Source organism: Leptosomus discolor, chromosome 11, assembly GCF_034619465.1.
Source record: "Leptosomus discolor isolate bLepDis1 chromosome 11, bLepDis1.hap2, whole genome shotgun sequence".
NCBI lineage: Eukaryota > Metazoa > Chordata > Aves > Leptosomiformes > Leptosomidae > Leptosomus > Leptosomus discolor.
This window is the reverse complement of record NC_141401.1, coordinates 13,755,733-13,782,079: the sequence shown is the minus strand read 5'-3', so window position 1 is coordinate 13,782,079 and position 26,347 is coordinate 13,755,733. Positions and strand designations below refer to the sequence as shown.

At 38.7% G+C, this 26,347-nt stretch overlaps 1 protein-coding gene across 1 annotated transcript; it reads right to left on the bottom strand.

Annotated features, from left to right (window-relative positions):
* Nucleotides 1-21: 21 nt before the first annotated feature.
* On the bottom strand, nucleotides 22-26,347 carry LOC104350170 (tropomodulin-3). The gene is made up of 10 exons (XM_086471861.1): nucleotides 26,312-26,347; nucleotides 19,673-19,859; nucleotides 18,092-18,248; nucleotides 10,282-10,404; nucleotides 9,572-9,661; nucleotides 8,921-9,051; nucleotides 7,608-7,715; nucleotides 5,996-6,139; nucleotides 5,506-5,650; nucleotides 22-3,079 (listed from the first exon to the last, which is right to left on the bottom strand). Exons 2-10 carry the CDS (start codon nucleotides 19,796-19,798, stop codon nucleotides 3,048-3,050), a joined length of 1,056 nt encoding a protein of 351 aa, XP_086327987.1. The 5' UTR covers nucleotides 19,799-19,859; nucleotides 26,312-26,347; the 3' UTR covers nucleotides 22-3,047.

Sequence of the window (26,347 nt, the reverse complement as noted above, 5' to 3'; positions counted from 1 at the left end):
CAAACCAACCAACCAACCCTCTAAACCACAAGAAGAATGCAGTATTTTAATCATCCAAAACTTTTACTAGTTTACAATCTGACAGCATATAGTGCTGATACGCAAAACCACTCAATTCATGTTTCCTGAATGGAAATTTAAATTGAACACTTGGTCGTTTGTAGCTTACAAACAGTATTACTCATGCTGTAGAGAAAGGCTATTTCTTTATAATACAAGAGTAAATAGATAACTGCTTTGGAATGTAGGCTATGTTTCCATGCTTAGCTTGGAACCAACAGAATCAACATACGTGATCATTTGACTTCTGCATCATTTGACTTCTGCAAATAAATCGAGAAGAAAAAAATATCACCTGTTTTGGAAAAAAAGACCTTGCATTTATGGTAGCTGGTTAACAAAGTAACAATTATTTTGAAGTGCAAAAGTGGTAAGTCAACACAAGATCTCACTACACTTGATAGCATTACATCAGACCATTTACTTTGCTTCTTGAGACTATCCATGATTCCTGGCTACAGACCAAATTCCTTCATTTATTCCAAAAAGGATACAACAATCACTATTGTGCCTACAATGTGTAAGTGTTCCATGCACCATGACAAATGCCTTGCAACAATTTAGAGGCCAAACCCTTCTGGTTGAAAACCCCCCTACTTTTCCATGCCTAGCCTGTCAGGTACCTGTCCTGAAAGGGCCAATAAGTAGTCAAACACTTAGCTGCTGTCTACAGAGCTAAACCAATTATTAAGTCCACTATTGTCATCTGTGACAGGACACCTGAGAGTTGTAGCTTAAAAGCCCCTGACTTTGATTGGAATATAAGTCATTATGCAGCTAAACTTGATTTAATAAAGTAAGGAAGGGATTTGGGCTATCATTTCCATAATCCAGCCTTTAATTTTTCTCCTTCATCTTCCAGTAGGAGATAATTGCCTAATCTTGTTAGATAATGATAAAATAAATCATCATAGAATCACAACATGCAGCCCTTCAATAAATGAAGGAAGACATTACAGCCTGGTTTTTGACACAAAATGATTTGGTGCCCAGCAAATAAGAAGTAAAGTACAGCTTTAGGCAACTCAGCACATGACATGCTTTGGCCATGTTTATACAGCACTGTCTGTAAAAATACACTTAATTTGTGACCTTATGCATGCTATATAAGAATTTAAATTTCAAAATCTAAAAAGTTCTTGAAAATTTACAAAAACCAAAACCAAAAGCAGCCCTTTTTGTTACTAGTTAGACCACTTCTAGCTGTTTCGAAGTTATAGTATGTATAGTCTTTGGTTTTAAGAGAATTAATCCTGACTTGCTTTTCAGAGCACACATTTGTTTGTAACTGCAATAAAAGGACGATTTTGAAATAGGAAAAAAAATGTTCTTCCACAAGTATAAACCAGTTATATACATTCTCATTGAAGGCACTGTAGTTTAAAATTCTGTGTAGTTGCAGTGAAATTCAAAGTCACCTCTGGAATGAAGTGTCTTTAAAGATCCAAAACAAGATTTGCAGCAAATTACAACATGGGCACAGTGTCAGAGTTGCTCTGTAAAAATTTTTATAGTATATACAAACTTATGCAAAAAACCCTCAGTCCAATAGGTTTTCTATACATAAAATGCTCGCCACATTATGATCCTTTGATGAAAACAGTTGTCAGCTGAATTCTCTGTTGCTATAAACATAGCCGAGAAGTCTTTTAGAACATTTTTGTGATCTCATGACAACATCGAGCAAACTAGTACAGTACAGTCCAAACAGACCTACACCAAAAAGCCTCCAGATTTTCATATTATTTCAAAGAAGTCTACTACGATTATGCACAGAAATTGACGTGATTCTTCTTGCCTTGTTAGTTTGCTTAGATATAGAACTTTAAATACTTTAATAATTACTACACCATACAGGTTTGACATTGCATATTGGTTAATTTCTGCATGTCTTCTGTAGTGTTTCAACACCAAGACCTAAGTAGGATAGAAAAATCCTTTCTTGAAAGTGTTACTTGATATAAATCTATCTTTTTTTAAAAAGCAATGAAGTTCTAATATCTTAATGTAACAGCTTGGGAAAAAAAGGATTTTTCCATTTGCCAGCAGCTGAGGACAGTGGTTTTACAGTTAAGGCTCCTTCTCCTAATACAGAATAATGCAGAATTTAAAAAAATGCATGTCTACTACTTCTAGAGAAACTGATACTTATGAATGTAGGTAAGTATTTTTAAACAACGAATATAAACTAAATAATGCTGATGAACACGTTAAATCAGTCTAAAAACACATCCAGTTTAGATACAGAGCAAGATATAGTTATGGGAAGGTTTGAACAAGCCTTTAAGGATTTAGGTGTAATAGAAAAAGTGTCATTTTGCAAGGCTCCTACTTTTTTTTTATTCCCTCAAATCTCCTGGGAGAAGTCCTTAGCCAATTTATTTTTGTTTGGCTTAAAGGGATGTCTTTAAACTTAATCACAGTATCAAGAACTAATAAAAAATTTTAAAAAAGTAGAATTACAAATAAGACAGCTGTGAAATATTTCTCTTCAGTGCATATGAACAAGGCTGAACAGCTCTACACAATGAGTCCAACTATTGTGTGAAGAATCCCTTATCACTAACACATTGTTTTCAAGAATATACACACCCCTCCACGTAAATAAGCACCCCCAGATTTTCTAACAAACATTTCAGTTGGGTTGTTATCTGCCCAATGATCTTGAATGTCCCATTCTTTGACTACAGACAATTATCCCATTGATTTGCAATTACATTTTTAGTAGAAAGCACAGCCAAAGTCTTGAAATACAAAAAAGTTCTTAAAAAAACCAATCAAAAACTATGGTACAGAGACTGGCACAGTTACTGTGTCTCAATCTGAAAAACGTGGTGCATACCAGCAGGTTACTAATACAGCTTTGCTTTAAAAGGAATGAGGTTTCCAGTCTTTTCCCTTCTAACCCAGATAAATGTAGTCCAAGATTGCCAAAGCGTGCCTTGACGACCCTTGAAATCTCCACACGGTTCTGGTAAGAAGACCTGCTAGTTGTCTCCTTCAACCCTTCTCTTGCGAACTGTAATAAGACAGAAAAAATAAAGAAGTTTTACTCTTTTATCATTGTAACTACTTTTCGTATTTCCACAACAGTTACTTTGCCGCATAAAGTTACACATAACGCAACTTAAGGTAATTAACACTTAGTATTATCCATCATTTCAAGCTTATGCTTTAGCAGTGCTTATTGCATTATTCATGAACAGCTTCAAATATTTGTGAGGAGAGACTTAAATAAAATTAATCGTTTTATGTTTGGTAAGCAGATTTAGCCAGTACTCTTTTTTTACACTGCAGTTTTCTAGTGGTGGAGAATTAAGTTTACATGGCTTAACAAGAAATAGTACAAGGGTTTCATAGGATATCTAATACGATTTGTACACTTTGCAAAAAAAAAAAGACGGTACAGTCAACAGCCTAAAACATTCCATTAATAAAAAATATTAAATTGTCAGAAAATGCAAGAGCAACAAAAGTTTGTGAATAAAATCACTAAAAGCTCACATGCTGTTTAGACTTAAGAGTATGCAAGACTGACTGAATGATTGGATTTTTCTTCAATATTTGTAGTATTTTCAATTGATATTTTCTTTTTTCCGCAATCAAATTCTGTTTTTCTTTTCTGTGCAGACATAATACATGAGACTAAGGGTCTTGGAAATTATATAGGGCATCTCCATTTTGTTTAAAAAAGTGGAGGAAGCACATCCGTATAAGAAGAAAGTGATTCTGTTCTCAAATCCACTCACTGGAAATTAGGCACTTTTACAGATATTTGCAATTTGAGCTGATCTTTATCTACAGATCAAAATAACAGAGGGAAAGCTGTTTTGTTTCCCCTTTCTCTTCCTCAAGAATGCTTTAGATATAGTCTAAAGAAACAATCGGAATAAAATCACACTAGAATTTTGCTCTTTACAAAGCAAATGTATTGCTTGCTTTGAGAGTGACCCATAGACTTATCTCCATTTGAATCCAAACCATTTTCATCAGTGACAGAGGTCTGGCATACCCGCTTTCATCAGCTCACAAGAACAGATGGAAGAGTTTTCAACCTCAGACTTCTCCAATCATGCAGTTAAAAGCAACATGTACACAGTTTCAGACAAAGAAGAGGGAAGGGGTACAACACAGTGTGAACAAAGCAGAAGGAAGATGGAGAATATTTTTTTTAGAAGAAACGTACAAAGACAGAAATGAGAGACTTTGAACATCTCAGTTTTCAGTGCTCACTACCCAGCTGGGTATTCAGAGTAACCTGTCTCTGTAACTTCAGGGCTGGAGAGATGAAAAGGTATTTGCAGAAACTTTTACTCACATAGTCCAGACTAAGAAAGCAAAGAAAAAAAGGCAAGATATCAATAGAAACATAGATTTCCAACAGTGAAACACTAAAATGAGAACTAGTGAAAAGAGAAACCTTAAAATAAGGTAGTGACACACCTGAAGCGTAACAAGGAAAAATCAGAGTAACTGGTACAGAATCTATTTTGAGAACAGTGATGCAGTGTCTGAGTGCCTTTCTTTTCTCTATGCTCTATTCTGTTACTCCTCCTCCATCTCATTCAGATCTGTTCTCCTCCACTTTAAACTGTACTCAGAGGGGGAGCAGATCTTTAAATCAAATTCCAGTTTCCTATGTCATTCTGAACTATTACTACTACTGAACCACCTGGCCCATTTTCACACGGATGAGATGTGTGATCCTTACCACAAAGCACCTAAAGCCAAAAAGTTTAATTAAATTGAGTTTTAAACTGTAATTATATTTAAATAGATGGACCACATTATCTTGTTGTAGTTGAGAGCTTCAAGTATTTGACATTATTATACAAACGATTCCCATTCACATGCTATATTATTAACCAATTTTCTGCTGGCCCATTTAGTTAGGATTTTAACAAATGAGCTCCAACAAAACTTACTGCAGCAAATAAAGATGCCACTGCTACCAGCTACCTTTAAGAGGGGCAGGGAAGGTACCAGTGAAAAAACAGAACCATAAGGGAAGCGATGACGCAGTGCCAGCCTCTGCACACAACAGTACATTCAGTTTCCTTGCTCAAGCAATCCAAATGAGACTGGGTGTACTGGCATTGAAGAGGGCATCCTGCACGATTAATTTCAAGTACTGCTTTTAAAGAAATGATGAATCTGAATAAAACTCAACAATCAAAACTATGATTTTTCCCTCCCTTTGCTGCAATTCATGTGGAATTTGAATGTTCTTACTCCAGACTATGTGAAAAATCCTACATACACGTGAACACCCTGTGAGAAAATAAAAGGAGAACACCAGTAGGAGTAAGGCACGGAGAAATGTGAAACTGATCTACTCATATCTTGCTATCCTGGTTATGTCAACAGAAAAGCAGAAAAACTAGACAACTTTAAAACCTGTGCCACATACACATTCATTTAATAGTCACTCTTGACAGGTCTTACCCAAATCATTATTTTTTGTGATAGCTGCAGCTGCCCTGGCTCGAGGTCCCTGTTGTGTGAAATGGTATCCAAATTTGAGGATCTTGGTGTTTTCTTCAAGCATCTTGGCAATTTCTACTTCTGCAACTGTGCCCAGCTGCTGCCTCTGTTAAAATAAAAGGTACACAAAGACCACAGAGCTTATGTGTATTCACTGTAAAAGAGATCTGAATCCTTTCATCATATTAATCAATAAACAACATCTTGATTAATCTAAAAGGCAGAAGTTCATAAAATATGTTTGTGCGCTTTAAAGCGGAAGCAAGCACAGAAGTGACCAGGAATCAACGTCAACTTGGTGCTTCTGAGAATCTTAATGACAATGATTCATGGGGTTAAGATATTTAAAAGTAAAATATTTTGGAAAGTTTATCACAAGCTGCCTTCCAAAAATATTCAGTCAACTAGGACAGACTGATCTTAATGATGGTATTACCACCACCTCACTTACCTGATTATCAATTTTGATCTCTGTCAATGTTTCGTTGTCTTTCAGTGCGTCGACCAGTGCCAAGATTCCAACTCCAGTGATGAAGTTTGACTCTATGTTTAAACTTTTTAATTTTGTGTTTATTCTCAGCATATCTGCAAGAGCCTTTGAATGCAAGAAAGCATCATTACATTTTTGATTTTTACAGTACTTCATAGGACACTGATAACCATTTCCACTAACTAGTTCAATAGGAGCAACCAGTTCACAGATGCATAGTATAACTTAGCAAGTTTTCACTTATTTGAGACTGAAGTGAGTCTTCAACCAGGCATTATCTACATTCCCTTTTTAAATAGTACTTAGTCAAGAAAAGGCCTGTCCTTCTCTTGTTACGAACTAAAAAGCTACACAGAATATAAATTGTCTGAAATTAGCATATTGGACCAATTCCATTTTGTAAGCCTTCATAGCATACAATGAGTAATGCAAGCTGCTAGGTAAAGGCCAAAGAAAGGGTGTTAGTCAACTGAAAGGAGAATTAGACATGGTTAATTTGTAAACAGGAGATCTCACTCAAAATGCTTGTGTCTACAGATTGGATAGGAAGAGATAAAATTCAAAGCTCTAAGCACGGTACCAACATGTAGCTAAAAGCACTCTTATGGAGAGAGCATATATTTGATCTTATTTTTGAGAAAATAAGGAAACGAGAATAGGTAACTGCTGAGGTTTAATGTCACAAACATCATAATCTTTAACATTTTTTTGTATCAAGTCACAATGCAAAAACCACCAACAAAACCACACCTGAGAAAACAAGCTTTCATAGATTTTTATTACAAATGTTTCGGTTCTATTGAAAAGGAACTTTTTAATGGACTCAAAACAAAGCTTTCAAGTGTTCATTTGTTCATTTAATGGAGTCTTTCAAACTAGTTTTCTTTCTAATTTGAAATTAAAACAAATGCAAAGGATTGTCCTGACAAAACAGCTAGTGATGTTTTCTTACCTCTTTATTTGCAAATAAGTAAGTTACTGCTTTTGATTTGATTTTTTTCATAGGAAAAACAGGGCCAGATGCTAAATACTTAAGTTTCAATCATGTCAAACTAGATACCTTGACTTATATTATGCTTTATATGCCAATGCTTTAAGCCAATCTTTAGAAATAGGGAGATGAGAAAAACAGGTATTTTACAACTCTTTTCAACTAAAACTCTAGTTAGTTGAAAAAGATATGAGCTTTTCCAGTCCTCAAATGTGCTTCTTTTAAAGTTAATTTTGAATATACTATTGGCTCCTGGAATGAACATCAGGAACTAAACAATTAGGAAAAAGAAAAACAGGAAGGAGGGTAGCAAAATGAAAAATGATGAGGGGGAAGGGATTGGAAAAGAAGAATTCTCCACTCATATATCTGATGCATTGCTGCATATTAGTCATCTAGTAATCATTTACCAACATTGATATAACAAAGGGTTGTTAAAGAAAACATACTTTACTGTGTAATGGAATTTAATAATTTTCATCCCTAAATATTTAAACAGGATTCAGTTCAATCCCTTATCATTGCCTTTCCGTCCGAACTTCCCCTGCACCCCACTTAAGCACGTTCGCAAGAGGTACTTACAACAGCAACAGGATCGTTGCTTCGGGTGGCTGCAAGGCTAAAATTCTTCACATGCGTGTTGGTTTCTAAGGCTTTTGCAAATTCTTTCAGCGTTGGAATTGGTATGTTCTTGAATTAAAAATAGCATTTCACTCTTGAGAAACACAAGTTTATCCCCTCCCCACTAACTTCTTCCATTATCTTACTCTCTTTACAGCAAACTGTATTATAATATTAACTATCACTGGTCTCCAGCAGTCTCACCATAAAGGCCTACAGATGTAGCAAAGCTATACTTAAGATGCAATGGCTAAATTGCAATTCTATAAAGCAAAGTCATCTTTACTACATTGATGCCACTGCCACAGTGCTAAAAAATATTTAGCTGACTTGGAACTGTTACTGAGCAAAATTTACATGAACTGAACATTCTGCTATCAACATCAAATTAACCTCTCACAAATCTAAAAGGATTTAGAGCTTTAGACTGGTGAAGCCATTAGCATTTCATTCTCTGTGTTCCATTAAGAATAGTTCCAGAATTTGCCAATTTATAGTTTGATAATTTTTACAGTGTAGTAGCAACCAAGCTTGAAAGGAATAATTTTAGATACTTAATTAGGGTAGCAAATTTCTCAGTTTAATATATTAGAAATTTTGTTCTGTTGCCTTTTTAGGCATTCATTTTGGCTAGCATTTCTTTATTGCACAATATTCTTAAATATCTATTTTATTTTCTTCCTTTAGTAAGGGCAACACAGCCTAGGCTGCCAGTGAGGCTGCAGCTGGCAGCCTGTCACTGCTGTCTGCACTGTAAGTCAGGAGCGCCACAGTTTTCTCTCACACAATTTCTTTCACACAATTATACAAAAGTTTTAGTCATGTTTAAAAACACAACTGTTACACTTATGAGCAGAAGCTGCCTTAATTGCCGACTGTTCTTTTGTACAGGAATCGGAAGGATGTCAGGTACAAGTATCACTTTGTTTGCAATAGCAGTAACTGAGAGCACATTGCTTCATCAGGGACAAAGGATTCAAAGTAGTAGTTAACTCCACGGTGGTGAACTGCTGGAACTGTTGCCAACTTGGCAGCAACAGAAATCTAGGCTGGCAGTAAGAAAATCTAAGACTTTTTAAATACACATTTGGCAAAAGAAACCAAGATGCCTTTTTGGTTTAGCTCCAGCTTTCTGAGATTACACACTCTGCAACATTTAGCAGAAAGGCTGCTGTACTTAAAATAAGCCTATCATGCTGTCTTAGAGAGTTCTGCAGCCTGAAGTGTGTTTTACTGAGAAAAAAGCATATTTACTGCAGACTCCAGGTTGTTACCTTAATGTTATTTAGATTAACTTCAACAAGACGAGAATCATTATCTTTAATCCTTTGCAGTGTCTCCTCCACATTTGTGGGATTTGGTGGTTCATCAAAAACAGGCAACATTTTTTCACCTTTTACTATATCTGAAAAGTAATGCATTTAATTGTAATCAAACCAGTCACACACATTCATGGTTAATAAATGACACATATACTAAATATTTACTGTAAAGATCATTTCATCGGTCTTTACATCTTTCCCCCAGCCAAAAAGCATACCACCCTCTCCTCACCATATTTTCATAAAGTTAAACGCTTTTCCAAAGGCCCTCACAGCCTTTCTGCTTTTCTTGTACACCAGCTTTTTTCAGAAAGCACACAGGAGCTGAATTACAAACATGAAACCTAAAAACCAACACACAGAAATGCATGTTTATGCCTACTTTTAACCCCCAAAACATGCTTAACTGCAGAACAGATTTTAGTGTACATATATTTTAATTCCACTCTTGCCAGAACTAATTAGCAATATAGACATGCATATTTTCAATTCAAGACTAAACAGTATATAAAAAAATGCTAGTGCGACAGAAAACAGTTAACACTATAGTAACTGGGCGCAGAACAAAGAACTCCTTTATCTGGCACTTGCGTACACACTTACTGGAGAAGCTGTCTTTGTCAATCCCGTTACTGCTTCCTACTACATCACAGAACTGATTGTTTGTTATCAAGTTGGACATTCCCAGTATAGCTGTAAAAGGAAAAAAAAAAGAAAAAGCAAAGAAACAATTTTACTGTTCCTGACTAATTCAGCCCAGATGCAGAGTTCCTTTAAATAATAATAACTGATGTTTGTAAGACACCCAGTTATCAGTACAATAAGCCATTCAATCTCTTAATAATGTAAAGAAAGGGAGAAAAAAAAATAATTACAGACTTTTTAGTTGGCTTTCACATCTTAGAAAGAATTGACTTCACCAGGTTCAAGCATCAAAGTTAAAAGTGCAGTTCAGTCACAAAATTACTGAGTGAAGCTTTAGAAATACAGACACACAGCAACAGATTCTTACACACAAGAAAAAGCATTAGTGTACACAACAAAAACCAGCCAGTCTGAGGAATGAACTTAAAGGTTTTGAGTTTGAAAATCAGATCTCTTTCACAGGCCAAAACAACCTACCTTCCTATATAAATTACCACAAATCAACAAACTTGATACACTACAAGCAAACTGGCACAGGACATGATCTAGTTTCTATCAACTACAACTTCCTAGAGCCACATTTCAGGTAACAAATCCACTGCCACATTAATTATAGATCTTTCTGTCTAAATGCACAGTAAACCATTCATACTTCAAAAAAAACTAACCTGCAAGGTCACCCAATTCTGTGTCTGTGGCACTGGTCAAGGCCTCCTCCAGTTCTGGATCAAGAGAGAATTTTTCTTCTGTATAAGACTGTACAGGCTTTTGCTTGGGGATAAATATTTTCCCTGGAGTAAAGAAAATGAAAAGTATGATGTTACTTGATATTATACAGCTACCTCTCTTTAAACTTGTCTGTACTTAAGGAATACATATTACATTTAGTAAATCCTGAGAAGGGCACCAAAGGCAACATAAAGGAACGAGGATTCTTCTGTTCTTGAAAGTCAGAGATGAGACAAGACCGTAAGCAAGAACGTAACTTTACTTACTCCAAATTTTCAGGAGTCTGTATCATGACACCAATCTTATTTGTTTCTCCTAAGGATTAGAAATAAAATATAAGCCTAGAAAAAGTGCCTGTAAGGAAAATTTAGTATCACTAGAGAATGATGGCCAGTATCCTCTGAAGGGAGAAAGGGACCCAGGCAGAACTGTAACCTGAATGTGTCAGAGACGTAGAATACCAAAGAACCATCTGAAATTACAGACCTGAGTGTTCACTGCAGTTTTACAGCATACATGATATTTCTGATTTCAGATGTCAACTCAGTTCTGAAGTGAAAAAGGAGATGCCTGAACAGCTTGAGAAAACCATGGTTTGTGAACAGCACAACACAAGATAATAGATTTCTCTGCCAATGATGCTATTTTCTAAAATGCTACTTAGAAAGGTCACAGAAGACTCACTGGGAAAAGGAGCACTACTAATAATCACATTCTGCACCAACTTTTTAGTCATTACAGACAAGTAATGGGAAAAGTTGTTTTAGGAGACATACATTGCAAGTAGAAGTCTATGTAGTTAGTGTAATTCCTGCATACATCTTCAGCTGAAAAGTTAGGGTAAGAAATCAGAACACAGGAAAGCTATTCTAACAGTTATTCTAAAACAGTTCTGATTGGAATGATTTAGAATTGGCCTTTCAGAACAAAGAAGTCTACCACTGTGTAAGAACCCAGGAGAGGTTAAGGGGTGCCCAGGTTCAGGACAAATTAATGTGGTAAATAAAAGCTCCAGTACGACATGAGAGAACAAAACTGATACATTTGATAGAAGTAATTCACAACTAGAAAACGGCAAATCTAATCTTAACAGTTATTCAAAGTTTTTCAGACTTTCCAAGTTGCCTGAGCTATCAGCAGACAGAGCTGTGGGAAGAGTTCCAACTTCCTTTAGGTATTTCCTGGGATAGGAAGTGGTGCTCATGATCTTCCTATGAAGTCTCAGTGCTAATGCAGGAACCCACTCTCTTCCATATTCATAGCTAAAAAAACATTTCCACACACGAATCGCCCTAGCTTATCCCAATTACACAATGAAAACCCACCATGCACCAGAATCAGACCAGCTGGGCAGAAGCCAGAAGCCTAAGATTTTTTCCCTCGTACTGCATAGAAGTGTATCTTGTTACATGTTTGGACTAAGACTAAATTTAGCATTTTTAAATACCTCCCCATGACAAGAAGCTTTATAGAGATGTTTCAGTTTTATTTCTGGGAAATTCCAACAAAGCAGGATTTTGGTTTCACCACTTGTGGGAAGCAATGTCTGAAGCCAGGTCTTGTGTCCCATAGCAGACACAGGCATAACAAAACCCATCCACCTTTTTTTCTCTCTCTGAATTCTCATCCTAAATTACAATAGTTTATGGTTCATTTTCTTTTTAAAGGAACTTAATACATTACCACCAGCACAGATTAAAGCAGCGTATCAGTTTTTTCTCTGACAACACAGTCTAATGACCAAGATCTGTTGCTAGCAACACAGTATTTTTGTTCCTGGGTTGCTATCTCTTTGGAAAGTTGTATAAATGGTCATTATCCATATTTAGAAGCAGAAAATAAATCTCCTTATATAACTGTACTGACTACAACCAGTAGCTGAAAGCAGCTGACATGCATTACCACCCATACCTCAGGTTTGATGGACAGTGCAAAAGAAACTGTTTGTGGTGATTCAGGATTAAAAGAAAACCTTCATAAATTGAAGGCTTAGGTAGTAAATGTTTAAGATTATTTTGATATAATTGATACAGTACATTTCTACCCCCATTTCATTTTACCAGCATCACCTGCCGGGGAAGAGAAAAACTTGCAACTTAAATTGTCATTTTCAGAAGAAAAATAAGAAGATTTGATGAGATTTTCATCAATGTGTGAAACACTGAACAGCATACACAAGATCTAAAGCCTTTAGTTAGCTATTGCGTTGTTTTCCCTCAGTAATACAGACTAGTAAAAAACCGAAGATTTCAAAGTACAAAGAAGGAAAAGAGAAGGAAGGTGTGATTTGAGCACCTGAGCCTTTGTTCATATCCTATTTGCAGCATCAGTGCAGCAGGCAGCGAGCAGAAGGAAACTGATCTCAGTTAAAAGCAACTTTGTAAAAGTGTATTTCAACCTAGATCAGCCTTCTGTCTGGTTCATCACAGAAAAAAGAACTACTTTTCCTGATGTTACTTTAAGTAATTCTTAAATTCATGCGTTAGGAACTTCTGGTTCTAAACATTTGCTTCCTAAGAGTAAGACTAAATTTATCCATACATGCCTGATTCCTAAGATAACCTAAAGAGAGAGAAAAGTATATTCAGTTTTTATTAAAGCAAAAACGTTAAAAGTGGCTTCCCTCCAGAAATGTTCATTGCAGCCAACTCCAGTCACATGAACTGGGTCAGGAGCAGTTTTTGTTATAAAACGTCACACCCTTGTGTATATAATCTCTCATTCACTGGTTTCATCTTGTCCTAGCCCAGAGTTCAGAGGTTTACAATGCACGTATAAGAGCAGGTCCATCCCTACTCCCCACCTCTAGTAACGTACTTACTTCAAAAGGGTAAGACCACTGTGTCTCTGGGGACAATGATCTAAACTCTAGGCCTGCTGCCAAGGGAGCTTGGCAATTCCCTTCCCCCCTTGCTAATGTGAGCTTTAAAAAAAAAAAAAAAAACAACAAAACAAAAACCCAAACCAAAAAACCACCACACATCTGTGCAGCCCACAAGATGAATAGCTTTCTCTGCCCTCAAGTGGAACGTTTCCAAATAGCAGGGATTTGATTACATGAAGGAACATGACATCCTCCTTTTCAGCCAACATATTATGCAATACAACATGAAGAGCCAGATTTCAGAGATGTTCACATAATTTCTGTAATAATTATATATTCAGGTCCTCTATGCCTTTAGCTAACATGTTAAATGATGCACATCCCAGGATTAATTCACAGGCTTTCTTTGCTACAGAACGAACTTTCAGCTCCAAGTTCCACACAATCGTACTGCTCAAAAGGCAGCAATGTTGGATGATGTCTGTTGAAGTGCCATAGACATTTCATGTACAGACTCACTGTATCTAAGGCGGGACTGAAATTCTTACAGAAATCAGGTCTGTTCAGTGTGGCCATGCACTGCATATTACTGGTGCTATTCTCACACACCCTGCAGTCCTACCCCCATGCTAGGAGGTGGCAAGCAGCCACCACTTGTAGATCAGAAGAAAGTCTAAAATCCGCTTTGCAGCACTCCGTTTGCAGAAAAGGAGTCAAGTGTCACCTGAGGACAACTGAATACAAGCTCATCTCACCAGTGACTTCAAGAAGAAAAGCAAGCAACATCTGATATATTCCTTGCACCTTACGTTCCTTAAAGTTTCATCAGTCTAGAAATTGATATAATCCACAATTCAATCAATCACCAGTTCTTACCATGTGACAGACTTAGGTTCATCAATTCACTTGTAAGCACAACTTAATCCTAATTCTTTTAATTCAACTTACAAGTGACTTTCTCAGCGTCCTACTGTAGAAACAGTAATGTTATTCGTTCTCTGACTACAGAGCAGTGAGTTTGAAAACTGTTTTATATTATGGCTAGAGTATCACATTATTTTCTTCTAGTGGTCTTATGTGGAGAATGTCAATTTGACAAGTTGTTTCTCCAAAGCTTCTACAGAATATTAGCATCATTTTACAACATGTAGCACACCTCCTTTAAAGACCAGTGATTGAAAGGCAAACTGAGAACACCAATCCCTGCTGCAACAAAAGTAAATGGTGATCTAGAGCAGTAACGGCAGGGCAGTAACAGAAGAGCTCTAGCCAGGTGACTACAGTTTGAGCTTAGCAATATTTCCTGGGTGATAGAGCAGGGGAAAAAAACACACAAACAACACAACAAAACAAACACAACATTAAAGCAGAAGGTACATGAAATGCAAATTTACACAGAACAAACATACCCCAGCAGGAATGCAAAGGGACAGTTGGCAGGGAAAGCTGCAATTAGGAGAGTGCAAAGGCTAGAAATGCAAAGCTTAGTTTACATAATAATTTGCTAATGCCTTGCACTATACAGCACAAAGTACATTACTGATGTTAGGTATGTTTTTATCTCAGGTGCAATAATTCTCATCTTTTGCTGTTCTGAGAGAAGCGAGGAGCATTGGTCAGACTTGATCAGATGCGTGGCACATGCTCGAGGGCAGCACACTCCAGCACCGAAGCCCTGCTTCACAGTTTAGAAGAGATCCCTCTCCTTGCAGTATGCCTTGTAAAATCTTTATGACATACTTACGCACACAGATTAAGACAAAGCTAGTTTTGTTGAAATTATTACCACATTGCTCTCATGAATCTCTTAAACAATGGTTTACTGTATGGTTCAACACTTAATTGGAACAGAATGTGACTTAAGTCATTAAATCGTGTTTAAAAACAAAGTATGTTTTTAAGGATGCTTTTAGAAACAAAATCAGACACTGTAAAAATGCAATAGAATATAATTTAGGGATTGTTAAGATTCATATTTCTTCACCACTGTTTATCTCACTAGACCAGGACACTTCATGATATTTCAGATCTTTCACATTTCATAGCACGCAGCAAAAAAGGGTTCCTGCAGGCCAAATCGCCACACAGGACATCAGTTCTACTAAAACAGGAAAAGAGAAAAAGAAAGAAGGATAGATTTTTTTTTTCCCCATGAAAATAATAAAATTAATAATTAGACCAAGTTAGAGCAATGAGACCAGCTAGGCACACAGAAATATTTTAGCAAAGCCTGACCCACAAAAATAGCACCAAGAAAATAGCTGCAACTCCAATCCATCTCTCTCCCCTCAAAACCTATAGATCTGAAGGTTACAATTGTAATTTTTTTTCTGAATTAACAGGATAATCAAGCAAGATTTTCACCTACCCCTATTTCACAATTTGCTAACATTTCTCCATCATACATTTATCTAGCCAAAGAAAAAAATTATAAGCCAGATCAGTTGTTTGGTTGGTTTTTTAATATCAAAGAAAAGCACACTAGGATAAGAGCTCCCTCTAGATAAAAAACATCCTACACAAGTATTAAGTTTTGCTCCACTCCCTTTCCAAGTTTTACATCTAGATAAAGATCATGATTTCTTGATTTAAAAGATTAAGTTACATAGGTTTGCCATTTTTGTGCAAAATGGCTACAAATATGGCAGCAAGTCGAAGCTGAACCATAACATTTTCATGTGGGGGAAATAAAAGGTTATCCCTCACTATCCCGCAATGAGCTTAGCCTTCTTGCCTCCTCCTGCCCATTTAACAGAGCATGAATTTCCATATTGAACATTTGTTTCCACTTTTTTAGTTTTAATTAAAAGTAAGCTACACTTCATTTTTTGGTATTATTTTCTCTTCTTCTATGGTACTAAAATAAATGGTAGAAAAAGTAATTTAATAGCATTTTTTTTTTCTTTTGAGATATGGGAAAATTTACTAACTAGACTGGTATGACATATTGCAACATCCACACAGACTGCTATTTAGTAATGCTTTATTACATAAAGGAAATGACATTTGATCTTCCTTAACCAAGATCTGTGTTACAGCTGGACCCTTCTGTTTTTCCACATGATTCTCACAGATTTTATCTACCCAAACAAATAGTTTTGCTGTGTGTATGTATACGTAAGCTGACTTTGAGGAACCACCTATCTGAATGAAGCACTAGTACTCAGTAGAGAAAGAAGTACTAACTAGACAAAATCCTCCATGCCTAGCCTGACATCCTGAAGCCCAGCTAGCCGGGCTGCAAGGGATTCCCCAAACCAGCTATGAGGCCTGAATACACTCCAACTCAATCACATTAAACCATAGGCTGCCTCCAACTTACGTTAGCAAGTATGTCAGGCAAGCAGAAGATCAGGGGAGGAAGCAGCAGCATGCTACACAGCCAAACGTGGGATCAACAGGTACTTCCAGCAGCAGAGGTACCATAAGGGTATTCTTGCTATAGGTACCTTGGACTGCCTTCTAGAGTCAATACATTGCGTTATCCTTAACCCAGTGACTCCTACAGATTCAGTCAGCAAAATCCCGTTCTTCTGTCAGCAAAGGAGTGTTGCAGTCATAATTTCTCAACAACAGTGGCGTTAAATTACACAAATAAGCCAAAACACAGTGTATTAAGAAAGTAGTACATCACATACGGTGCATCACATTATAAAGTCACAATCTCTTACTTTGAGGGAAAGAAAGACACCAACGTTGTCAAGTAACAGCTACCTGGTGCAGGCAGAGAAAATGGAAATACCCCCAACAAAATTTTCACCTAATATATACCATAATCACAATAGTATATACAAACTCAGCAGATGAATGAGGACTCAAGCCTTAAATAAGCTGTGATTCGCACCAGAGAATTAAGTAGAATCAAAGGGTTTCAAACCCTTAAGAAGAGAGGGGCCTGTTCATCTTGGGCAGCTGGAATACAACTTACCAAATAGTTTACTCAAGTCTTACTGTAGCAGATTTCCCCTACTGCTGGGGAAGGTTCAGACAAGCTAGGATTCACAAGCAGCACACAAACACTGTGGTGACAGTTAAAAGCCTCCTCCTACGCATGTGCCCAGCACAGGACTGGGAGTTTCTGTCCCTATCGAAAATGCTTTGTAAGGCACACAAATTTGGGAACTCTTGTTTTTGGGAAAAAAATAAGTAACCTATTCTTACAATATTTGAGATGCGTAATCTTTTTTAATTTTCTCCTGAAAAGGAAAATACTTCCCATCAAGTCAACGAGAAGACTAGACCCAAACCAAAGATTTAAAATCCCAGGCTTTAATAATGTGTCCACTCATTGGGTCAACGTTTCTATGATTTTTAGACCACGAACCACTGCCAGATTTCAAAGCCACTTGCAATGTTAACTATGTAATTAGTTAATAACAACTATGCAATCTTATTAAACCTCTCAGTAAAGATATTAGGAAGACAACATGACTGCAGAAAGTACTTGCCTGGCCTTGTCAGCCTACGTCTTTGAAGATTATTGAGTATCTACCACAACATCATTCTACTGCTATTTTTTAAATTCAATTATTTATCAATTAATAGTATTACAAATGTTACTGTCTGTACTCAGCACCACAGGGCATAAGCCACAGGCACGACGACAGCATCAGTTATTATTGACACAAATCAGGGGTAGCTCTTACTTTGAGGATACCATCGCCACGAGAACTTCGCAATCTTTGATAAAAATCTTTGAGTCTTATTTCCTTCCTGTGCTACATGCAAATAGCACACCAGCCCCAGCGCCACAAAATGCCTGAACAGGAAACATCCCGCCTCTGCACAGTAGCACTCATTTGGAAATGCCACGAGTTAAAAAGCATTAGAGCTGTCAGTGCTTCAATAAACTTTGGTTCACAGTACTTCTGGCTAGTCCACTTCAGAGATTTCATAACCACCTACACCGGAAAGGGTGGTGTTACCTTTCTTTTCTCTTGTAAAAGGCACATAGTCTTCCCTGTCTTTGTGCTCAAGAGCCTGCTTCTCTAAATATGCAAGGAGTCGTTCCCTGTCGAAGGGACCTGAAGCCTTTTTAGCAGTCTGGTCTTTCTGTCGGAAGCCTGCAGGCAGAAGTGCGTTCTGCAAAACAAAATGGAGCAAGTAAGTACAGCTTAGAAAGTCTGAGTGAATACCTGTTCAGTTTCATTTCCCTCTTCCTTCTGCCTCTCCACAGTACATCATCCTTTTTAGGCAATCTTCAATCCCTTGCCAACTTCCTTTTATTGGAGCAGGGGAGGACACAAGGTAATCCATTCTTTAGCTACCAAGAATATAATTTAAAATAGAGCACACTGCACTCTGAATAGGACCGAAGCAATTCTTTAAGTACGTTAGCTCCCAGCACTAGACTTGCTGGTTACTTTGCACTTTTCTAGAATGAACATTGTTTAAATGAGTAGTAGCAAATAAACTCAGCTATTTACAGTTTAGACATTCACCAAGAGACTGCTTCCTCCATCACTACATCCATGTGTTTCTAAGTCTTTACCTAACTGCCTATACTATTGTGAGGCATTTAACACAGAGGATTTCTACTTTTGACCTGACCCAAGGTGGGGTGTTTTTTTGCTATCATCAACATATTCCAGCTAAAGAACAAAAGAAAAAAATACAAACCACCACACAGAAAAAAGGGAAGATTTTAGTATGGAAAGAACAGGATGTATCGAAATCCAGACTGTCATAAAAGACAAACAACCACTTTTGCCAGTTCTTCACTGTTAAAACGTCTACAAAGCCAAAGACAATTAAAATATCAAGAATATCTTGCAGTGCAACAAAATAGGCGATCATTATATTCCCAAGTGATTCCTGAACACCAAGATTAAACTTAATCCTGGTACTACTGAAGCAAGAACAAGGAACCACGAAGTGAAAACACAAGTCTTGGACTCTGACATTAGCTGCAGTATCAGCAGAGGGGACAACTCAGATCTCTATAACAAAAAGCTAAAATATTCCTTATTCAATACCCCATGCTGACATAATTATTCAGGAACTGAGTAATTATTTGCCTCCTTTTTGCAAGGTCAGCACAAGGACAGGAATAGATATAGGCTACCAGATACAGAACCAGGAATCTTTAGAAGAGGTTAGCACCCTCCATCTCCCATCAAACTCCAATGGTAGAAGACACAAAATAAAAATGGATGCAAAAGGACTGTTTACCAGACAACACTGGGAACAGGAAAGTTAAACAGGCCTTTCTAAACAAACTTTCTTTTCAAGAACACGACTAAGAGCAATTTATAAATAAATCCCAGAAAACTCCTCCTGACAATCCCTTCTTCCCTTTTCCTCTACTGTAGTTGCATTCATGCCGCAAACAGGAAACAAACAGTTCAAACATTATATACACATACATATCTGTAAATAAGATCACTAGCAGACTAGGAAAAAACCTCTGTCCAAAAGTACATTGTACATTAAAAAAAAGTCTCAATTTATTCCAGACTAGCTTCTGAATAAATTAAAACATAAAACTTCTCTTGGCTAATACCTACCTCAGGGTCAAGATCATCCAAAACAGTTTCCAGTTGTTTCAGTTCTTCTTCTGAAAGTTTGCCAAGAATTTCATCCTCATCGAGATCTTTGTACTTGTCCAAGTCCTTTCGAAATGGGAGTGTCATGACTTGGGCACCAGCAAGTTGCTCAAACACTTCAAAACCCAAGTCTTATTCTTAATCAGATCTATAAAAAGAAGTTTTAAAAAGAAATAACCATAGTTAAGGTAAATATCCCAACCACAAAGCATCTTCGACCTCCAAATACATGTCTGAAAGGAAAGCTTTTTCATCCAGTATTCACACCTATCTGTTATTCTACAGCAGACAAAGAGCGCTTGGAAGCTGTCTACACCTTGCTTCTTCACTGACAAGAATCCTGTCTTGCCATGCCCTTTTCCATCAGTAACTTAGCTATATGTATTTTCAGATTAATCCAGTACCCAGTTTTCTTGATGAGAACTCCAAGGCCATAATTCCCACAGAGCAGGGCAGGCTGCAGCATAGGAGGGAAAAGATACCAACTGTACCTAGTATTTATGAGTCCAGTTTCAAGCCATTAGTTTTTACAGACACTGCAGACAAAAGAATCAAGATTCTTTACGTTTATTGTTGCTGCTGCTGCTGCTTGAGGGCAGTAAAGGAGAACTCCACTACAAACAAGCTAATTGGTTATTACTGACTCATATCCTTGCATATTACCTACAGAGGGAACAAAGGAAGTTGGCCTCCAAGTTAATTATAGCACTACCATCAAATAACATTCTGTTCTGTCCGAGGAAAATTAAAATATCTTGATGAAAGGCTTAGGGAATACAGCTCCTAAGTAGCAGCACTCCAGTCAATCCTACCACCAAAAAAAAAACAACCAAAAAAACCACCCAGAACAGACTACAAAACTGCTCAGTAAATGCTATACTCGGAGGAAATTGGGGTCCTTCAAAAGTGGTACAGTTTATATAGTACTTCTTACAGACAAGGAGAGCAGTCTAACAGTCATGATTTTTGAGCATTTGGCTTGGAAAAAACAGTTAATCACGACGGAGTGGAGGCAGACAAGTTGGTTTTTCTCATTTTTCTGTAAGGAGTTCCGGGATTCTCCTTTTGGTCAGCAAAAATGTTTGCTTCAGGTTGAGCACACACACAAAAAAGGCAACTTGAATGAATCTGTAAGTAAGCAAGAGTGTCCCTAATGTATTTGGGGAGCAAAAGCTGGATCCATACATTCAGGCTTATTAGCCTACCTAACCCCTTTCTTGGCTCTATAGAAATACTCAACACTGATCAGACATACAGCAAATATTATCTGCTGTCCAATAGCCCACATTCCAGTTCAGATGCTCACACCACATATACTAACTTCATTGCTTCAAACCTGCACGTACACTGTACTTCAAAAACAGATCAATTTAAAGTTATTGCCTCTTAAGTAAAAAGATGGGCCACATATACATACTATATACCACGGAATTCTGCTTACAGAATTCCTTCATCTCAGTTGTTTACATCAAGAAAGGTCTCCCTGGCTGTCACAGTTCTGTACCCTGATATTTTAATTCAGAGACACGGAATAGACATGAGCACATCAAGGTTCACCCATGCCTTCCAGTCAAGATTCCCTGTAAAGTAAATCTGGTTTTAACAATTGCCTTTGCAAGAATGGTAAATTTTCAGTTTCCACCAACATCTTCACCTCAATGAAGAATATATGTACAGCTATTTTCAGGATGTCTGCTTTTAAAAAATATTAGTGATATAAACACTAAAGCTTACTTGTAAAGCACAGTTGACATTGATAGGACATAATTCCAAAGCAGAAATACCAACTTAGGTAAAATTCTCTTGAACCTAATAAAAACCAGAGGAATGCTCAATTTCATGGTAAATTATGTCAAAAGAACAGCATCTGGCTTCCTCTGAACGAAAACCAATCACTTTGGAAGAGCTTGGACCCTTTGCAAGAGGCCACAGAGCTGAGAACATCTGTGTTTAATGTCTGCAGAAAACACGGAGGGTAGCACACCTATGTTTTTTAAAGTCATGAAACAAAAGTAATAAAGGAGTGTCTCTATGGCCTAGCGTGCTACCTCCTACAGTTTTCATAGTCTCGTGGTATTTATTTCTCCAGGTGCATAACAGCTGAAGGACAATTAGCTGATAGCTGCAGCAGATGCCACACAACCTGCATGCAAACTTCTCATTCCTACAGCCCTTCCTTACAGTTTAAGCCATTACACACTATCATAAGAAGAAAACATTTCCTGCAGCTGATTACACAGCACTGTTTGTGACCAGGCTGCACTGTCTGAATCCTACATCAACAGGCTGCTATTTACCACATTTCTGCATGTCCATTTGCATTCAAATATTAAAAGGTGTAGTTTTAAAAGTTAATTACAAGGAGCAGAATAGTTAGCATACTGCAGAATAATGCTCCCCTTACTCTGATGGAGAGTAGCACTGCATAACCATATATTACATTCACATAGGCTATATTTCCTCTCTATGAATCGCTGTAAAATGACATCACTCAGAATTAATTACCCTTTATTTACTGCACTGCTATGATTTACATTGGAAAATTGCTCATCCTTTATAACATATTAATTGATGTTCAGGTCATAGCCCTTAGTCTCAGTTGTTTCTACAATATGAACAAAGTAGCCATTTAAAATCCTGAGCTACAGTGTTCACACACACAAAAAAGTGAAAAATAAAGCAGAAGAGCAAAAAAACCCCACTGTTTCTGTAACTGAGTCTTCACTTCAATAAGAGTGTGAGAATCACGTGTGGCTCAGCAAATTTAAATTTAAAGAGTTTTGGACATATTTTCTAATACCTATCAATCAAAAGTATTTTTTAAACATGAGACCTTTAAACAGTTATGATGGTAGCACTGATTAGCATATCTGCACTATAGATTGCTTGGTAACAACATCTAGAAACTTTCCCTACAAAAGAAACCACAGCATACATGACACTCATATAGAATGTGCTAAAAATCAGGTTTTTAAAACATGGTGTCAGGAATTCTCATTGCCTAAAAAGGGCATAAAGGCCAGCTGAAGCCCTAAGCTAATCAAACAAGCTCCTTCACCTCCCATTAAACACACTTGGTACTCCATTTCCTTTCCATCACTCAAAGTAGCAGCAGCCAGCACAGAGAAAGATACATGCATAACAAATTACAAGCTTTTAGAAGAAGCAGTTATGTAGACCGTAAATATTTGTGGCACATCTTACTGCAAAATTGTAGGCAAAACTGTAACCATCAATTTTGGCTTTGCAAATCCTTTGCACTTCTTTGATGAGCAGAGATAGTTTTCTTCTAAGTATCCTTCTCAGAAGCTTTATCATGAAAGCATTACATACTTTTAAAAGTCAGAAGGGCTAGTATTCTTTTTTCAGGTATATAACTATAAGGTAAAGTAAGTTCTTCACTCCAGCAACTTCACAGTCAGGTAAGAAACACTTAGGCAAATGGAACAAAGCCACCACTGCCAATCAATCAAATTTCAATTCTCTGTTTGTTAAGCAGAGAAGTTGAAAAATCAGAAATTAAGATGTTCTGCTGGACATCACAGAGACAAAAATCCTTCACCTGAAATCAACGAACAACTAAAGAAACTAGAAGATACCAGTAACTTAACTTTAGGCCATTTTATAACTAGCCGAATTGTTTTGTCAAGACTGTCAAGCAACCTTCACACACCTCTTCTCTACAAGTTAAATATTTTTGTTTTCTCCTCTCTGAAAGTATATTTTTAAAAACCAAAGATTCTAAAAATAGCTAGCTTGCCATTTTCTTTCAAAAATTCACTCACCAGAAATTTCTGTTATACTTAGGAACACAATTTCTTGGGACCCTAACAGAAGTAACTTGTTAGAAATACGTTGCCCACAGGAAACTACAGTCTTGTTAAAGTCCACTATAAATGGTTTCTGTAACTTGGATTTTAAAATAGAAGTGACATCATAAAAAACAAACCGAGCTGGTTTTGGCCAGCACGTTCACAGAGTTCACTTTAATCTCATTTGTTCCTTCGGAGCCTCCTTCCACCCAGCCTCTGGGTGAACCCGGCCCGGAGCAGGGGGGTCTGGAGCAGGCAGGTCCGCAGGGCTGTCAGCATTCCTGCACCGGTCAGGGCCCCAGACCATCCCAGCTGCTTGGAGAAGCCTAATCTGAGCATTTCCCCAGGGAACTCCTACAATGGCAACAATTTTATTTTCCAGTGTGTGAGATTATACAGAACTGTTTATGAAGAACGTGAGGCATTGAAAGAGCTATCTTTATTCACCAAAGCTAAGAGAAAAAAAGAGTAAATATAAATATTACTATAATCCCAGCAGGTTCCTTAGGATGCTTTTGTAATGCCTTGTAATAACTCTGATGAACAGCCCAATGCTGCTTTTCTTAGCAGAAAGCTCTTAAAAACCCATCTGAGCCTTCCAAATCTCCAGCCTGGGATAGGGTACACGAACCAGGTTCTCCTGCCCAGGGAACCAGCAGACATTCCCTAGCCCAAAGCTTTACGGAGCCAGCAGGTGGCAGCTCATCTTTGCCTACGCTTTTTGTCAGGGTGAATTGTGTTTTTCCAGGCAGTAACTATTCTGGGCTATTTGCCTACAAAAATCAAGCTCAAAGCTTCATTCTGTTCAAAGAAACAATTCACTAAGTTTTATACACAGCAAACTGAGCTTCCCCAACTTCACATTTGTCCATACAGTGACCCAAGGAGTAGAGGGGCACAGACAGCTACCACAGAGTAGCTACGCGGACCATGAAGATTCCTCCATGATGAAGGAAATCGGAAGAAACCTGTATTTCCAGTTCCTGCCAGCTCCTCCTCTGTATCAGAGAGCACCTGGAATGAGACAAAGCCCACTTTGCTCTTTTACATGTCCTGCATACAACTAGGACACAACTATCTTGCAGGCAGGTGCTCTGAGTGATGGCTGAGCTACCAACTTGGCATTGTCCCACAAAAACTCACTCCTGCGTGCCTGTTCTTGAAAACCAATCACCTGCACTGCGGTGCCATATGGCCATACCCATCCAGCCCAGGCAACAGCCCAGGCAACAGAGCCAGGGGCCCTGAAGCGTGCATTTGGCAAGGTGCACAGTGCACAGAAGCGGCAGCCTTGGCAGCATGGGAGGCAGCATTTCGGCAAACCCACCTCCACGACACTTCCAGACGTGCTCATCAGACTAACTGCAGGGCAGACGTTACAATTCCAAATGAATCCAAGGCTGGGATAAGTAAAAAATACCAGGTACCAAAGGTACTGTCTGCCCTGAGAAGCTCCTCTGGCAGAAATTGCCACTCCAGCTGTCAATTCCCTCTCCCAACACGCAGGGCAGCACCACTGCATCAGGAGTTATTGATCGGCCAGCATGAGGGATGTTTTGATATTTATTTTTTTTTCAGACAATACTTGGATTTTCTTCAACAAAGACTACTGCCATGGAAACCAAGACACAGTATCCCCTCCTGGAGGAACTGCCTACAGGCATTTCAGTCCAAAAGAAATGCCAGATGCAAGCTATCTGAACATTTACAGAAACACTCAGATATTTGTATCCATTACAGAAAGCCAGCAAAACTTACAAGCCTAGAATGGGACAGTAGCAGACATTAATTTTTATTCCCATGATGTTACTTTGACACCTGACACAGAACCAAAACATCAGTCTTGGGGATACATTCAATATATTATAGCAAATTTAAAGCACACAGGAACCTCTCCAGAACAGCCCCTACTTTCAACACAACTTGCACCTACACACATAGAAAACAGGCAGAGAGCTTTCAGAGGCTTGTACCAAAAGCTCATACACAAAATTCGCAGGAAAGACAGAAAACCGGGAGCCCCTTTGGCCTTGGCCTGACCCCCTGCCAAGGGCCCGCTCCTGCGGGGCGCAGCCTCAGCGGGGGCTCCCGGCGGCGGAGGCCTGGCCAGCGCCACAGCGCACCAACCCTCCGCCGGCCGCGGGTGCACCGGGAAAGCCATTCCTCCGTAATGAAGTGTCATTAACTTGCATGCTTTGTTACTTGTAGAAAACACATACAGCAAGTCGAAAGAACTACGTTAACCAGATCTACAGGCAAAGTTTTTAAAGTTACAGTTTTCGGGTTCCACAGCAAAGCTGGGTGCTGGCTAAAAACTTCACCAATACCCTCCACCTGAGGGCCACCCGGCTCCCCTCAGCCCACGAACCCCTTCAGCTGCCAGCGGCAGGAACACCCCGCTCCTGGAGAGCCCATTTCCCGATGCAAATACGAAAACCCCGCCCTGCGCCCTTCAGCTCCGCACTAACGAAGCCCTGACCCCGCTCCGGAAAACCAACCGAGGTTTCGGGGGGCCCCTCCGGTGAGCCGCTGGGGTCCGGGGCGGGCAGGCGCCGACCCAGCTCCTTCTTCCTCCTCCTCCTCCTCGCGCCGCCGCGGCCCCTCCCGGCGGGCTCCCGCCGCGCTGTGGCAGCGGGCGGAGGGCTGCGCCCGCCGCCGCCCACCCCTCCATACCCTCCCCGGCACCCCGCGAGGACTGCCCGGCGCAGCCCGAGCGGCCGCGGCCATCGCCGGTCCCTCTCCGGCCCCAGCCCCCGACCCCCGCCCGCGGCAGCCGCTCCCCACTCACCCGGGCGGCGGCAGCGACCCAGCTCCCTCAGCCGCG

Excerpts from the sequence above, each read along its gene's own strand:
- LOC104350170 (XM_086471861.1), bottom strand. The coding sequence starts at position 19,798 with ATGACACTCCCATTTCGAAAGGACTTGGACAAGTACAAAGATCTCGAT. Across the intron at positions 9,662-10,281 it reads AGAATTGGGTGACCTTGCAG|CTATACTGGGAATGTCCAAC; the intron begins GTTAGTTTTTTT and ends TTCCTTTTACAG. Across the intron at positions 6,140-7,607 it reads GCAACGATCCTGTTGCTGTT|GCTCTTGCAGATATGCTGAG; the intron begins GTAAGTACCTCT and ends TTGCATTCAAAG.